The sequence below is a fragment of the Cibotium barometz genome, chromosome 44 (genome assembly GCF_041138505.1).
Source record: "Cibotium barometz isolate CiBa-2024 chromosome 44, ASM4113850v1, whole genome shotgun sequence".
NCBI classification, from domain to species: Eukaryota; Viridiplantae; Streptophyta; class Polypodiopsida; order Cyatheales; family Cibotiaceae; genus Cibotium; species Cibotium barometz.
Window position 1 is genome coordinate 15528681 of NC_141089.1, and position 14931 is coordinate 15543611.

At 46.1% G+C, this 14931-nt stretch overlaps 1 protein-coding gene across 2 annotated transcripts in view; it reads right to left on the minus strand.

Annotated features, from left to right (window-relative positions):
* LOC147612992 (uncharacterized) overlaps positions 1-14931 on the minus strand; it is a 34056-nt gene that overhangs the window by 9383 nt on the left and 9742 nt on the right. For both annotated transcript variants that reach the window (XM_086782299.1, XM_086782298.1), the window contains exons 5-8: positions 4707-4859; positions 4206-4438; positions 3481-3544; positions 3152-3358 (exon numbers count right to left, since the gene is read on the minus strand). In XM_086782299.1, coding sequence (XP_086638425.1) covers positions 3152-3358; positions 3481-3544; positions 4206-4438; positions 4707-4859 — 657 coding nt within the window. The remainder of the gene's footprint in view (positions 1-3151; positions 3359-3480; positions 3545-4205; positions 4439-4706; positions 4860-14931) is intronic.

Consider the following 14931-nt stretch of genomic DNA (forward strand, 5'->3'; position numbering starts at 1 on the left):
TGACTAGAACCTCGTCTTCAGTACCTGAAGCAAACAGAATGACGAAGTCTTACCAGGAGATTTTGGAGTTAGTGAAAGACAAGTTGGCTAAAGCACAGGAGGCCTACACTCGACAAGCCAACAAAGACCGAAGGGATATGAAGTTCTCGGAAGGAGATTCGGTTTATCTTCGGATCATGAAACAAAGATTGAAACAAGTGGACAAGAGATGCCCAAAGCTATCATTCAGGAGCTTCGAACCTTTTCCCATCCAGAGAAAGATGTACGCGCTATGAGTCTCCCTCTAGAATGATGTCACGTGATCTGAGTATCTGGTCTGCGACCACGTGCCGGACATCTGTGTAGGCATGTAGGTTGCATGTAGACAAGGGAACAATTCCTTGGGCTACCTCAGAAAGGGAGTGAAGACTCCTTTTCTCTTGTATGGGGAGGTCTTTAAAGGCCACTCTATAGAGGGCTAGGAGGCCCAAGAATAGGCCAGCCTACTATCGGCCAGCCTCAAGGTGGCCAGGACTAGAGGCCTGGGCTGCCTGTCGGCCTTGGCCAGCCAATCGGCCAGGCCATGGTGGCTGCCTGCAGCAGCCAGAATAGTCCACAGGGGCGGCCAGTTCATTGCACACAGCCTGGACACCATCCAAGGTAATGAGCAGACCTTCATAGTGTGAAACAAGTGTTAAAAGCATATCTATTGCTCGAACAAGTCGTGGACAAGAAAATTTTGCTGGCCGACTCGATGCATTATGGGGTATAAATACCCAAGTCTGGTATCCAGTCATTCATCTGATTCTTCACAAAGGATTTCTGCCTTCAAAGGGCCAGGACAGCCAAGGGAAAGCTCCAGCCAAGGTGAACATTGAAGGTCGAGATTAAGATCTTTATTTTGCGAATTGGCATTATTCTAACAAAGTAAACACACCATTCGTGGTAGGGGCCCTACAGAGGGTATTCGGGACCCAATATTGTGTCCACTTCTCTCTCTCTCTCTCTCTCTCTCTCTCTCTCTCTCTCTCTCTCTCTTATGCACATCTACTTCAGTTTTGTGCGTTATGTTCGTCGTGAAAGATTGCTGAATTCTCAGCATTGAAGTTACCAATTCGACCCCGAAGCTTCCACATGTTACAGAAAGATAAGTAAGTTACGGCGGCCTCGGTTGGGGATGATGGAACGGCTGCCATAGAGTCCTCCTGAGGGTGAAGACCAGAAGCGGTCGAGAATTCTGAATGAAAATTGCCCAAGAATTGAAGACATTGCCAGATGAAGACGGAGAAGACAAAGAAGCCGGAGGAAGACGGGGTAAGCGGAGAGGCTTCGGAGGAGGAATGCGAGAAGGGAGAAAGGGCGGGGGGGGGGGGGGGGGCATTGCGAGGTGTGGGCACACGCGGATCAGGGAGGCACACGCGGGACAAGGGGGGCAACGGGGAAGGGTGCACAGAAGAGGATTGGCAATTGGGAGGGGGGCGCTGGCGAAGACGATGCGGGTAAGGGGGAGGAGGCACAAGCAACGCAAAACGGGGGGGGGGGGGGGGGGGGGGGGGGGGGGGGGGGCGCTCGCGTATCCAAGGCTCGACTCGAGCAACCATTTCCTTCTACAGAGCGTTTCTCTTAGAGCATGGGCTGGCCAGGAGATCTTCAGCAATGCTTGGGTTGTGATTTGATGTCTTCATTTCTCAAACACCTTTTGTGTTGGAGATTCACTTGTAATACTTTCTTGTACATAATACAGATCTGTAACTTAGGACTGGAGTGTGTTGTGCACGTGATTCCACTGCACTCTTCTTTCCATCCCTAAAACCCTAGCACATAGACACAAGTGTGCTACAATTGGTATCATAGCCTAGTGAACCTCAAAAAAAATTTCTTCTCTGCACCCGCATGCGTTGATTGCCTCGATACGGTAGACCTCCATTTTTTTCCACTTTTAATACACGGCCCTTCACTTGGGTAAAAAGCCCACCGACAAGACAAGCTAACTTTCAGAGGAAGGCAAGACATAAGATGTAACATGCGAAAGCTTCGGGGGAGATCGGTAACTTCAATGCTCAGAAAAACAGCACACTTGTTGAGACGAAATTAACGCACAAAACTGAATATAGATGTGCAGAAAAATAGAGAGAGAGGGAGAAGAGGACACAGTATTGGGTCCCGAATACCCTCTATAGGGCCCCCACCACGAATGGTGTATTTGCTTTTATTAGAATGATACAAAACTGAAATAAAAGACTGAACCTGAACCTTCTTGGCTGAGGAGAATCCTCTGCCCTTGACCTTCAACCCTTCACCCCCTTCTGCGTCAGCTTATCCTTGGCTGTCCTTGCCCTTTGATCAGCTTCAGCACTTGGTGAAATATGAGATGAATGGACTAAAACATGCAATGGGTATTTATACCCTTCAGGGATGCTAGTCGGCTAGATTAAAGCCAGTCGACTGTCTGAAAATTACCCCACGACCAGAATAATTAGCATTAAATGCTATAAAATCAGCGCATCACCCAAATGAGCCGCTGGCCATCAAGCGCTTCACATTCTAGCTGCTGGGCAACCTGTGTGGGCTGACCCACACCTGGCCTACAGCCCTCTAGGGCTGTGTACCCTGTCGGCTGCCTGTTCAGGAGCCCTAGGACTGTCCTACAACCCTTCCATGGCCATCCCATGGCTGGTGGGCACAGCCAAGGCCTTCCTGGGCCCTATGGGGGTGGTTCTACACCTCCCCCATGCCCATATTTGTCCTTGGGATAGCCCTATGGGCTGGCCCCCTTTCCTATATGCAAACCCTAACTGTCTACACAGTGATTTGGCATCTAGTATCATACCAGATACACAGAACCACTGACATCATTCCAGAAGGAGACTCACAACGCGAACTGGCACTATTTCATGGCAAGGACAATGCACACCTGACCTTGTGGACGCACGTGCAGGACAATGCACACCTGACCTCGGACGATTGGAATGGAACCCTAGCTGACTCGTCCCGGATCGGGCTCACATGGGACCAGTTTTCCATCCCAGGTCCTACACCTTCTGTACAGATATGTCTACGTGGCATCCAAGTGCGGGATGCACGTGACATAAGGTCTCCAAAATACAAGCTTTGAAAGGTGAAACTTGGCCATAGTAATAAACAAGCTATGGAGAGGTAGCAGTACACAAACCTTGGGATAATGTGAATCCAAAACCATTGCTCGGCTACAATCGGCAATAGCATCTGCAATGTGACCCAATGCTTGTGAAGCAGCAGCACGGTTGCAGAAGCACACTGCATTATAAGGGCGTGATTCTCCATTGCATGCCAAAGCAGCTGTGTAATGCTCAACTGCCTCAGCATGCTTACCAGCCTGAAAAGCTTCATTACCAGCAGCCTACAAAAACCACATGAAGAGCTTGCTTTTAATTAGACAAAGCAGCTTTATATGCATGTAGTGCAAATCATCATTGAAAATAGATTTTTAGAACTTCCGAAATCAGAGGTAAGGAAACAAACCTTGTGTTGCAGCAGATCACGAATACTAGACATAAGTGTTGCCATGGAATCTGTGCTTGCATCCCTGACAAACATCACCAAAGATAACCTGTCAGACAGAAACGATAACTTTGACTACATAAAGCACTAGAACCACAACCATCTAAATGCTACTCTGGTCTTCTCCAACAACTGCCAAGTGCAAACAAACCTTAACCCTCTAAACAACCTCAAGCTGTTGTTGTCGTTTACTGTTGTGAAGCTGAAAGCTCTAACAGCACTGTTCATTATTCTAAAACTTATTGTGCGTCTGCCATGGAAGGAGCACCCCCTTACTTTCTTTGAGCACTTTCCCTCTATGGAGGGTTTTACGTCTGCGGTGGGTTGTAGTCCCCATGGGTGGACATTTGTTTTAACTAATAGAAGGATCTTTTTCTGACAAAAAAAAACACCCTATTGTGGTTTAGCCAAGAGCCTCCTTAGCAGCATGTTCTAGAACATGGCGCAAGCATGTCAGTCAAGTGTACACATCCAACCACAGATCCCTAAAGCTTAGATGCCATCATATGCTGACCCTCGAGCTGTCGAAGTGGCATAACTCGTATCCAGGTCCATAGGTATGCCAAAACAACCAGAATGTCTTTCCACCTAGCTAACTAGGTACCACTAAATGATTTTTAATCAGACTTGCTAATCAAAGGGGATGAGACAAATTGGCAGATGCAAAGAGCAAGGTAGGTGTTTACTTATTAATTGGATTGGCTAAGGTTGCTTCCTCATGTTTCATAAGCAGATTTAGGGAATCTTCCAGCCTGCCCAGGTGAAATAAAGATTTTCCACACATGCGCCAACGCCAAACGTTGAGAATAGTGCTCTCTCTGCACACAGATGGCTCATGATGCTGCTCATTAGCATGATTCTCTTCTGCAGAAGGTAAACTTTGCTGGCACAGTTGCACAACGTCTTCAAATCTTCGAAGCTGCATATTAATTTTTATAACCATCAGTGCTGAAACATAATCAAACAAGTCGGCAGGCCCTTGCCTGCACCATTTTCTTCTGGTAGCACAAGTTCAAAAGAGGGAGAGGAGAGGGAGGGGGTGAGGGGGGGGGGGGGGGGGGGGGGGGGGATGAGGGAGGGGAGAGAGTTGTTTTCAAACAAAACCTTTAACCTTCGGGATATTCCCCGGCCAATTATATGCACGTATAGGAAGCATTAAAGACTTAATAGATGATAGTATCACTTACTAAGAACAAAACTTGTGCTTTCAACTCTAGAAGTGCCTCTGAGTAAGGGCTAATTGCCAATGCCTCATTAAGAAGACGTAAGGGAGCTGTTGAGTCTGAAGAATTTTCTCCCTGAGAAAGCTTTGATGCTCTCTCCAAATAAGTATCCAGTTGCTGCAATACAACAAAAACATGAAAAATTAGCACCAGTAGAAACTAAGAAAGTGACTCAGGTTATCAAATGTCACCTTCACGCATGCCATGAATAAATCAAGCTGTGTGCCAAACTACATCAACAAGACATTGTACCAGAGGCTTGTCAAGAGTCCCATTCAGACCAGGCATCAACCACTGTGTGAAAATGGTATTTATCCAACCCTAAAAAGGAAAATTTTCTAGAGTTTGTTGGCTTTATTTCATGTTTTTTGGCTCTTGTTGCTGGCCGACAACCCTGCTTGGCCGACCAGCAGCCCTGTCACGGATCTAATTTTCTAGGAAGATAGAATTTAAAAGAAACTTGCAAGAATTGATTTAATTCAAATAACTCATCAACTATCTCATGTTCAACACTTTTAAAAATTGAATACCAATTGAATAAAGTAAAGAAAAATTGAATTTGCACCAAGAGTTAGGGATAGAAAATACCACACAACACAAGACTCGGTGCAATCTCCCTCCCCATGCGCGTAGCTCCACTTCCAGGACATGAGTATTGAGAGAATTGTATTCATTAAAATAGTCCAAGGAGCTAATAATAGTTGTGCGTATAAATTGGGCTTGCTTTTTCCACTTTTGGGTATTTGCTTTACATATTGTTAACCATATGAAAGTTCCCAAAATTGTACATGTAAAAGCCTTTGCCCAAATATAAATGCTATTGGGTCTTTACACATGAAATAACTTTGTACATAACTTTGTGTATACTCGCACATATATAATAACCTTGTGCACATTCGCACATTCCATTAAGCCGATTCTTACACACATTAAATCAAGCGATTATTAATTCATCAAAAATATGATAAAATGTATACTTGTAACAGCCCCACATATTATATATAGTTTTGCCTCATCACCACATTATTATGTACCACTTCTTGACCATATCAGGTACCATCTGTTCCTGCTACTGCTGCCGGCGCATTCACCATACCAGCTTTATCATCATCGCTTGTCAGCCTCAACACATCAGCGTTCACTTCTACTGGCCACACCTTGGGACAGCAGCCCACTCTCTGCTCCAGGCCACACCGTGGGACTCTGCTACATTCAGTATTGTAACATGTGGAAGCTTCGGAGAAGATCGGTAACTTCAATGCTCAGAAATCAGCACTCTTTTCGCGACGGAATTAACGCACAAACTGAATGAAGATGTGCAGAAAATAGAGAGAGAGAGAGAGAGAGAGAGAGAGAGAGAGAAAGAAAGATATATTAACGTCTACGAGAGGCCAAAGTCGGCCTATGAGACAAAAAATAATACAACTGTGTTCTTCCGGTCATCGGAAGAAAAGAAACAAAAGAAAAAGTGTGCATGTGTCTGGATACTACTGTGAATCATCATGAATCGGTGGAGCCCATATACAAACAATCTGAGAGAGAGAGAGAGAGAGAGAGAGTGTGTGTGTGTCACCAATTGGCCGACCATTTGGTCCATCTCCAGTTTTTGTGTCTCGTTCACTTGAGGCCAGGCCGGTGTCTCATGTGAAGAGGCCAGTATTTTACTGACATGGACGGGAGCCAGACTGGTGCCACCCGTGTGTTAGCAGGATGGTGTCGTATTGACGGGAGCCAGACTGGTGCCACCCATGTATGACCTGGACTGTGTTCGACCCATGGGATTGTCACGCCATGGAAGAGCCCATATTTGTGCCGTGTCTTACCTATGGGATTGTCACTCCATAGGGAGGCTCGTGCCTGGAACTGTGTCTTACCTATGGGATTGTCACTCCATAGGAAGACCAGGTTTTTATGTTTTACGTCGTGCCATTTTTGTGCCGACAGATATTTTATACTTGTTTCATGAACGGGAGATATGTCCATGATACTATTTGCACATGCACTCATGTTCTGCATGTTTGAAACTGTTTTCGCATGACTTGTATTTTTGTGTTTGCCTGCTTGACGTGTTACTTACTGAGCAGGGATGCCTGCCAGTGAGTCGTGAAGTCTGCTCTGTCTTCTGACGAGTTTTGGTGCATGTGAACAGGTGGTAAGTATATTGCACATGTCAGTTTAATATTTCAAATTTTAACCCTAGGTCATTTGTTCACACTCACTTAAAAGTGGGCACCCCCTTTGGGCACCCACTTAGGGGCCAAGGTGGGGAGCCCCACTTAAGTGTGTGTGTGGGGGTGGGTGCATGGTCACCTACCCACACCCCCTTGGAACTGGCCACCCACATGCAAGCGTGGGGAGCCAGCCAACACTAAGGTTATACTCCACTCCAACCCTTACAAATAAAAGCCACCACTCCTAACGTGTTCTCTTACAAGGCGGCTGTCTACTTTGCACTACAGGCGGCTGTACTTGCAGCAGGCGGCTGCACTTGTTTTTCCCAGCAGGCTGCGTGATTCTCTGCAGGCGGCCAAAACAGGGAGCATCCAGGCGGCTGCTCCTACTCTGCAAGCGGCTGTCAACTAGTGCCACACCTCTGTCCAGCAGGTTGTGCTGATTCTCCAACAGCACGCCTTTTCACCTGTAGGCGACCTTGTAGGTGACTGTGTGCTGCATCTACAGCAAACAGCTGCGCCTACTCCACTTCCTCACCTGCAAGGGACTGTGCCATCTCACAGGCTCCTGCAGCCAGGTGTTACATCTTTCAACAAGGCGGCTGCTCCATCTTTTTTTTTGTAAGAGGTTGTTACACCTCCTATTCATAGACGGCTACCGGTGGTTCTGCACCTTCTCTAGGTGGTTACGCCTCTCACAGCAAGCTACCTTCCTCAACCTCCTCGACACGCTGCTGTGACTCGGTGTCTCACTCAAGTAACTGCACACAAATACCACGGGTATTGGTCCTCCATCTGCCAACCACAAGTAAGTAAATTTTCAGATTTGAGTAAAGTACTTTGTGATAAATCTGATAAGGGATTCCCGACTCCCTTTACGGCCAACACGCGTTTGGTGCCGGGTAGTCCAAGCTATTGGAGAACCTCGGTCCAAAGGTGCTGAGATCAGGAGAGCCAGGCGTTAGTACGGGAGCGCCTGTTTCTGCGTGGTCCTGGAACACCAGTTGAGCTGCCCAGCAGGCGCCTACAGCAGCCAGGCGAGTGTGGTAGCGGGACACCCAAGAGCACGCACGTTTTCTGAACGTGTAGCGAAGACACGGAGTGCAGCGGCGAAGGCTTTGGTCGTCTGCGCTAGGCGTCAATACAACACGTGGACACGTAACTGGCTGAACCAGGCGGACGTCAATATAACACGCGTCGAGCGTGGAGCGAGCGCTAGGCGAAGGCAGGCGGCATACACGTGAACGTTTCCGTGTAAGGTTTGCCACCGACATCACTGGCGCTGGAGGGAGGTTTTCATATTTCTATGCGCGAGCTCCTGCACTGGTGAGGCGGATAGACCTGCGCTGGTAAGGCGGAGGTTCATGCCAGTCTACCCCTTCTGCGACCCCATAGAGGCTCTGCCATCGTCTTAGGGTGACATCGCTGCTAGAATTAGCGAGCCTTCGATCAAGGTTGAGATGACAGCCAGGCTCGCGCAGTGGAAGATCGACAGCTTGGCTCCTTGCTCCTTCAGGCGCTCCGATGCATTCAAAGTGGGGCTTTGGAACTGAGCTCCTCAACTATTGCCCACCTGCACAGAACAGCAGCAGCATCATCAACCCCTTTTTCCTGCAACAACAAAATTCAGCCTGCAAATTGAAGAAAAATCAAAAATTACAAGGTATTTTCCTCAATTTTTTTTTGGGATTTGCAATTGAGCAAGTACAATCAACAATTGAGCAAGTACAGGTGCCAAATTGCTCAATTTTTGAGCAAAATTGGCAAAATTGGGTGACATTGGTCACAATCAGGATCAATTTGCAAGACATTGGTCACAATCAGGATCAATTTGCAGGAAATTATATGTCGAAATTTGGGGCTTTTGATGTAATTGTGCAATTAAGCACTCATACATGCTGTATGATGTGAGAAATCGCACATTTGGGCAAAATTACAGCAAAATTTGCAGCAAATTGCAGTGCAAATCAAGGGGCTTTTGTGCCGATTGGATCGATTTGCATGCAAGCAATCGCATTTGATGCTGTGGATAATGTGTTGATGCCTTACAAGCACTCAATGTGCCTGTAAATCAAGGGGCTTTCATGTATTGGATGTATATGTGGCCAGGGGGAAGCATCACGAAGACTCTGGATGCCTTCATGTGCGTTAATGTACCATGTATGATCAGAAATTGATCTTAAATCAAGGGGCTTTTCAAGATTTTATGCTTGTTGAGCTTGGCAAAGCAGCAGGCAAGATTTTTATGCCTTGAATCCTCAAAAATCAGCTTGCAGTCAAGGGGCTTTTGCCCAATTTCTGTTCGGAACTGTTGTATGCAGTGTTCGGGACTGTAAAAGTCTGATTTTCACTCATTTGGACAGCCAGGATAGCATTTATTGCTACTGTACCTGCTGGTATAGATTTGGTACAGTTTTGTACAAGTTTTGGCATGGTTGTACACTGATTTGAGTGAGGAAAAGGTTCAATTTCAGCTGCTGTACTTGCCGGTACAGGTTTGGTACATCATTGGTGAGCACTTGGTACTGCTGTACAGTACTTTGGAAGGGCAACAGAGCACATTTAAGGTGCTGTCCAAAATCTGCAGCAACCAAATTATGGTGATTTCATCACAAACAGTGGGAGAAAAGTTGCATTCTTGCTTCCGCAGTGGGAGATAACGCTTGGGAGAAAAACTGTGAGCACTTTGTGTGCTTTTGGTGCAGTGTTTGCACATTTTGCAGGGAGTCAGGCATTGACAGGTTGCATATTGCTATGGCAACCACAGGTGAGAGCTCTTCATTGCTTCACATCAAGAAGCTTGAAGGCTCGCATAATTATGATATTTGGCAAACCCGGTGCTATAATGTGTTGCTCCAGAAAAAGCAGCACATGCCTATCAAAGAAAGGGGTGTAATGCCCGCTTCTCTTACTGCTGAAGAGTGGGAAGATATGGATGAGCTGGCAAGATCTACTATCATGTTGTCTGTGTCAGAGACTCATTACTTTTCAGCAATCGTGAAGAGAAGACAGCTTGGGGAATGTGGCAGAGATTGCAGGACTTGTATGCCCAACAAAGTGCCTCAAGCAAAGTGTATTGGTTGAAGAAACTCATAGGCCTTCAGATGAAGGAAGGGGCGTCTACGACAGCCCATCTAAATGAGTTTAATGGTATTGTCAGCCAGGTCATTAATCAAAAGTTGGCAATGGACGATGAGTTCAAAGCCACTTTTCTGTTATGCACTTTGCCAGAGAGTTGGGACACATTCAGGACAGCCACTAGCAATTCGCATGCTATGCTGTCATATGCAGATGTTGAGGGTGCTCTTCTTCAAGAAGAGATGAACAGGAAAAACAACTCTGTTGGAAAGTCCAATGCAATGAATGCACGTGGGAGATCCCAACAAAGGGGAAAAAGCCAAGAACGGGGAAGGAGCAAGTCTCGCTCCAAAAAGGATTTGGAATGCCATTATTGTGGCAAGAAGGGACACATTAAAAAGCAATGCTACAAATGGAAAAATGATCAAAAGGAAAAGGGAAAAGGCAAAGACAAAGAGAAAGATGAAGCCAAAGATGTAAAGCCAAAGGGCAAAAGTGGAGTCAAGATTGAAGAAATCAATGTGTCACATGCAGGTGGCAGTGAGGATGAGGTCCTATTTACGTCTTCACTTGATGCCCATTCACTTCTTACAGGTGGTCATGGTATGCACTCATGGATCATTGATTCAGGTGCCTCCTTTCATGTCACAGGTTGCAGAGACTTGTTTGTCAGGTATACTGCTGGCAATGAAGGAGTGGTTTATTTGGGTGATAACCATGCATGCAAGATTCTTGGCAGAGGTGATGTGAGGCTTGTGTTTTCAGATGGCTCACAACTTATGCTCCATGATGTCAGGCATGTGCCTGAGATCAAGAAGAACCTGCTTTCTACTGGACAGCTTGATGATGCTGATTATGTTACCACATTTGGTCGTGGAAAGTGGAAGATTAGTAAGGGCTCACTGGTTGTTGCCAGAGGCTCTAAGGTGGACACTCTTTACTTTATGCATGCAGGTGTTTGTCACCATGCTAATGTAAATGCAACCGAGCTACCAGAAATCTCTATGTGGCATAGCCGGTTGGGACACATGAGTGTCAAAGGAATGGAGCAATTGTCTCGTTTGGGTTACTTGCCTTCTCTAAAGTTTTCAAGTTTTCAGTTTTGTGGGCATTGTATATATGGTAGGCAACTACAGTGCCCCCACAAGAAAGCTCTTGGACAGAAAGATGCTCAGTTAGAGCTTGTGCATACTGATGTATGTGAGATGCCTCAGCTTTCTTTGGGAGGGGCAAAATACTGTCTTTTATTGATGATGCCACACGCAAGGTGTGGGTTTATCCTCTTCGTTTGAAGAGTGATACATTCTCAGTGTTTCAGAAGTTTGTTGCTCATGTTGAGAATCAAACTGGCAAAACACTGAAGGCTTTGCGTTCCGACAATGGTGGAGAGTATATGTCCAAACAGTTTCAGGACTTTTGTGATGCTAAAGGCATCAAGAGGGAGCTCTCTACTCCTTATGATCCTCCACAAAACGGGACAGCAGAGAGGATGAACAAGACCATTCAGGAGAAGGTCCGTTCTATGTTGTCACATGCTGCATTACCTCATGGTTTTTGGGCTGAAGCTGTTATGACAGCCGTTCACCTTATAAACAGGTCACCTAACACGAGGCTTGGTGGGAAAGTGCCAGAAGAGGTATGGACAGAGAAGCCTCCGTCATACAAGCACTTGAGAGTGTTTGGTTGCGTTGCGTACGTGCACATACGCAGGGAAATGCGCACCAAACTTGATCCTAAGTCTCACAAATGCATATTCCTAGGATATGGTGACAGAGGTGAAATGGGGTATAGACTTTGGGATCCCGTGAATAGAAAGATCATACGCAGCAATGATGTCATTTTTGATGAAACATGCATGTATAAGGAGCCTGCAAGGCAACAAGAGCCTAGCAGAGTCATCTTTGATGATGATGGACATCATGGACAACAACCAAGGGCTGTAAATCAGCCATTACAGCAGCAAAACCAGCCCTTAAATGGTGCTGAAAATGGTCCAAATGGACAGCCAGAGATGGCAGAAGATATCCCTATGGATATACCACAGTTAGAGGAGATACCGGGCATGATTTTTCAGCCTTATGGCATGGAACAGGAGCCACCAATGGGTGATATGCAGGCTGGACAGCAACCTGCAAATGATGGTCATTGGGTACGGAGGTCCACTAGACCCTCCAGAGCCCCTGACAGGTTTGTTCCAGGGGTTGACTACTTGATGCTTACTGACTGTGGGGAGCCCTCATGTTACAAGGAGGCTTTACAGAGGGCAGACAAGGCTCTTTGGGAGCGTGCCATGAAGTCAAAGATGGATTCTCTGCATAAAAATGGAACTTGGAAGTTGGTGCATTTGCCTGCAAGCAAGAAGTTTTTGCCATGCAAGTGGGTATACAGGATCAAAGTTGCACCAGATGCAAAGCCAAGGTACAAAGCCAGGTTAGTGGCTAAGGGCTTCAAGCAGGAATATGGTGTGGACTTTGAGGAGATCTTCTCTCCAGTGGTCAAAATGACCACACTTAGAGCTGTGTTGGCTTTGGTTGCGCATGATGATCTGGACTTGATTCAGATGGATGTGAAGACTGCTTTTCTTCACGGTGATCTCCATGAGGAGATATATATGCAGCAGCCAGAGGGTTATGTAGTGAGTGGAAAGGAGAAGCTTGTATGCAAGCTGAAAAAGAGTCTTTATGGGCTCAAACAGGCACCAAGAGAATGGTATCATAAATTTGATACATTCATGAAATCTCAGAAATTCAGGAGAAGTGACATAGATCACTGCTTGTACACCAAGAAAGCTTTGGATGGCAGTCTATTGATCCTCATCTTGTATGTTGATGATATGTTGATTGCCGGGAAATCTCGTAAGGAGATGGATGCCTTGAAGCAGAGGCTGCATCAAACCTTTGATATGAAGGATTTGGGTGATGCAAATCACATTTTGGGTATGCGGATACTTCGGGACAGAAATCAGCATGTATTGTATTTGTCTCAAAAGGAATACATTGGCAAAGTTTTGCAGAGGTTCAATATGGACGGGGGGAAGAAGACTAGTACTCCTTTGCCTCCATATGTGAAACTCAGTGCTATGGACAGCCCACAGTCAGATAGTGGCAGGGCTGATATGGCCAAGATTCCGTATGCTTCAGCTTGTGGCAGTCTCATGTATGCCATGGTTGCTACTAGGCCGGACATTGCATTTGCAGTGGGAGTGGTTTCTAGATACATGGCCAACCCTGGCAAGAAGCATTGGGAAGCAGTGAAAGGTGTCATGAGATACCTGAAGGGCACACAGGATATGTGCATTTGCTTTGGCAAACAAGATGCATTAGTGCATGGTTACACGGATTCGGATTATGCCGGTCATCCAGATAACCGGAAGTCTACTACCGGTTATGTATTTACATTCACAGGAGGTGCTGTGTCATGGATATCCAGGATGCAGAAGTGCACAGCCTTATCTACTACAGAGGCCGAGTATATTGCAGCCACCACAGAGGCTTGCAAGGAGGCATTATGGCTATCTCGGTTAGTGGTTGATTTGGGTTATACAGGGGATATTCCATTGTTGCATTGTGACAGTCAGAGTGCCATCCAGTTGGCAAGAACCCTGTTTTTCATGCAAAGACGAAGCATGTGGATGTGAAGTATCACTTCATCAGAGAGGTGATAGAGAACAAGCAAATTCAGCTTGTTAAGATTCACACGGATGACAACCCGGCTGATCTTTTGACAAAGAGTTTGCCTCCGGAGCGGTTTGCTCATTGCAGACACTTGATGGGCATTGGATGAGGCCAGTTTCAGCCTTGATATGGCCTTGTATATTATCATGTACATGCTGATTTTTTCTTTTCCTTCATTTAAGGGCACTTTGCCTTTAAGTGGGAGGTTGTTGGGGTAAAGGCATAATGCCCACCCTTATAGTGTGTACAAGCCCATAAGTTATAGTACATAGTACACTTAGTACTTTTAATGTACTAAGTGCACTATGTGTACTAGTGCAATATACATGTGTGATAGGGGAGTCACACACTCATATCATGAGTTGACTTATCCCCACAACTCTCTCTCTCTCTCTCTCTCTCCCTTGTTCTCTCTGTATATGTCTCCCACATGAATTACTCTAACCCTAATTCTCCCATTCAACTCTCTCTCTCTCTCCCTTGTTCTCTCTGTATATGTCTCCCACATGAATTACTCTAACTCTAATTCTCCCATTCAATATTGAGGGGGGGGTCGGCCCGTTCCGGCCCCAGTGCTGGTGTCCATTTATTTCATTTCATTTCAATTTCAAGTTGTATTAAGTTGTCCATTTCAAATTGTGGTTTTAAAGTTGTGCTATTACGCGTGTGGGTGTCCAACGGAGTCTATTTCCACTTGAAGGGATCGGTTTCATTGGTATCAGAGCACAGTAGTGGGGAAACGAACCTGAGTACTGGACACCCCGCTTTTAGCACGCTTAAACACAATGGATAGCCAAGGCAACCCTTTGGAAGTGCCAAATTCGAGGGGTCCATCTAGTGCCTCGCGTGGTTATGATGCTCCGCGAGGAAGGCACAAGCCCCTTGAAAGGGTTAATGATAGTGAATCAAAGGGTCAACTGTCTACAGGAAAAACAGTCATGCTTGAACAAGAGCCTGATGCAATGAGGGCTGAAATGGAACATATGAGAAAACTTTTGCAGGCACAAGAGCAAGAGTTAAAAATTTTGCATGAAGATCCCCATGTGCAAAGCGCCATTGAAACTAGGAAAGCTGATGCAATGGTAGATGTAACTTTTGAGTCCATGGCACGGGAAGTGGGCAAAAAGCCAAGGGAGTTGGCACTTGCCTACCTCCTCCGCAAAGGTAATATCAAAGAGGGGGACGACGGAGAGCTGAAATTCAGAAATCCACTCCACTTGAAGCATGGAGATCCCGCATCTCAAAGGCTGAAGTCTTTTATGCAAA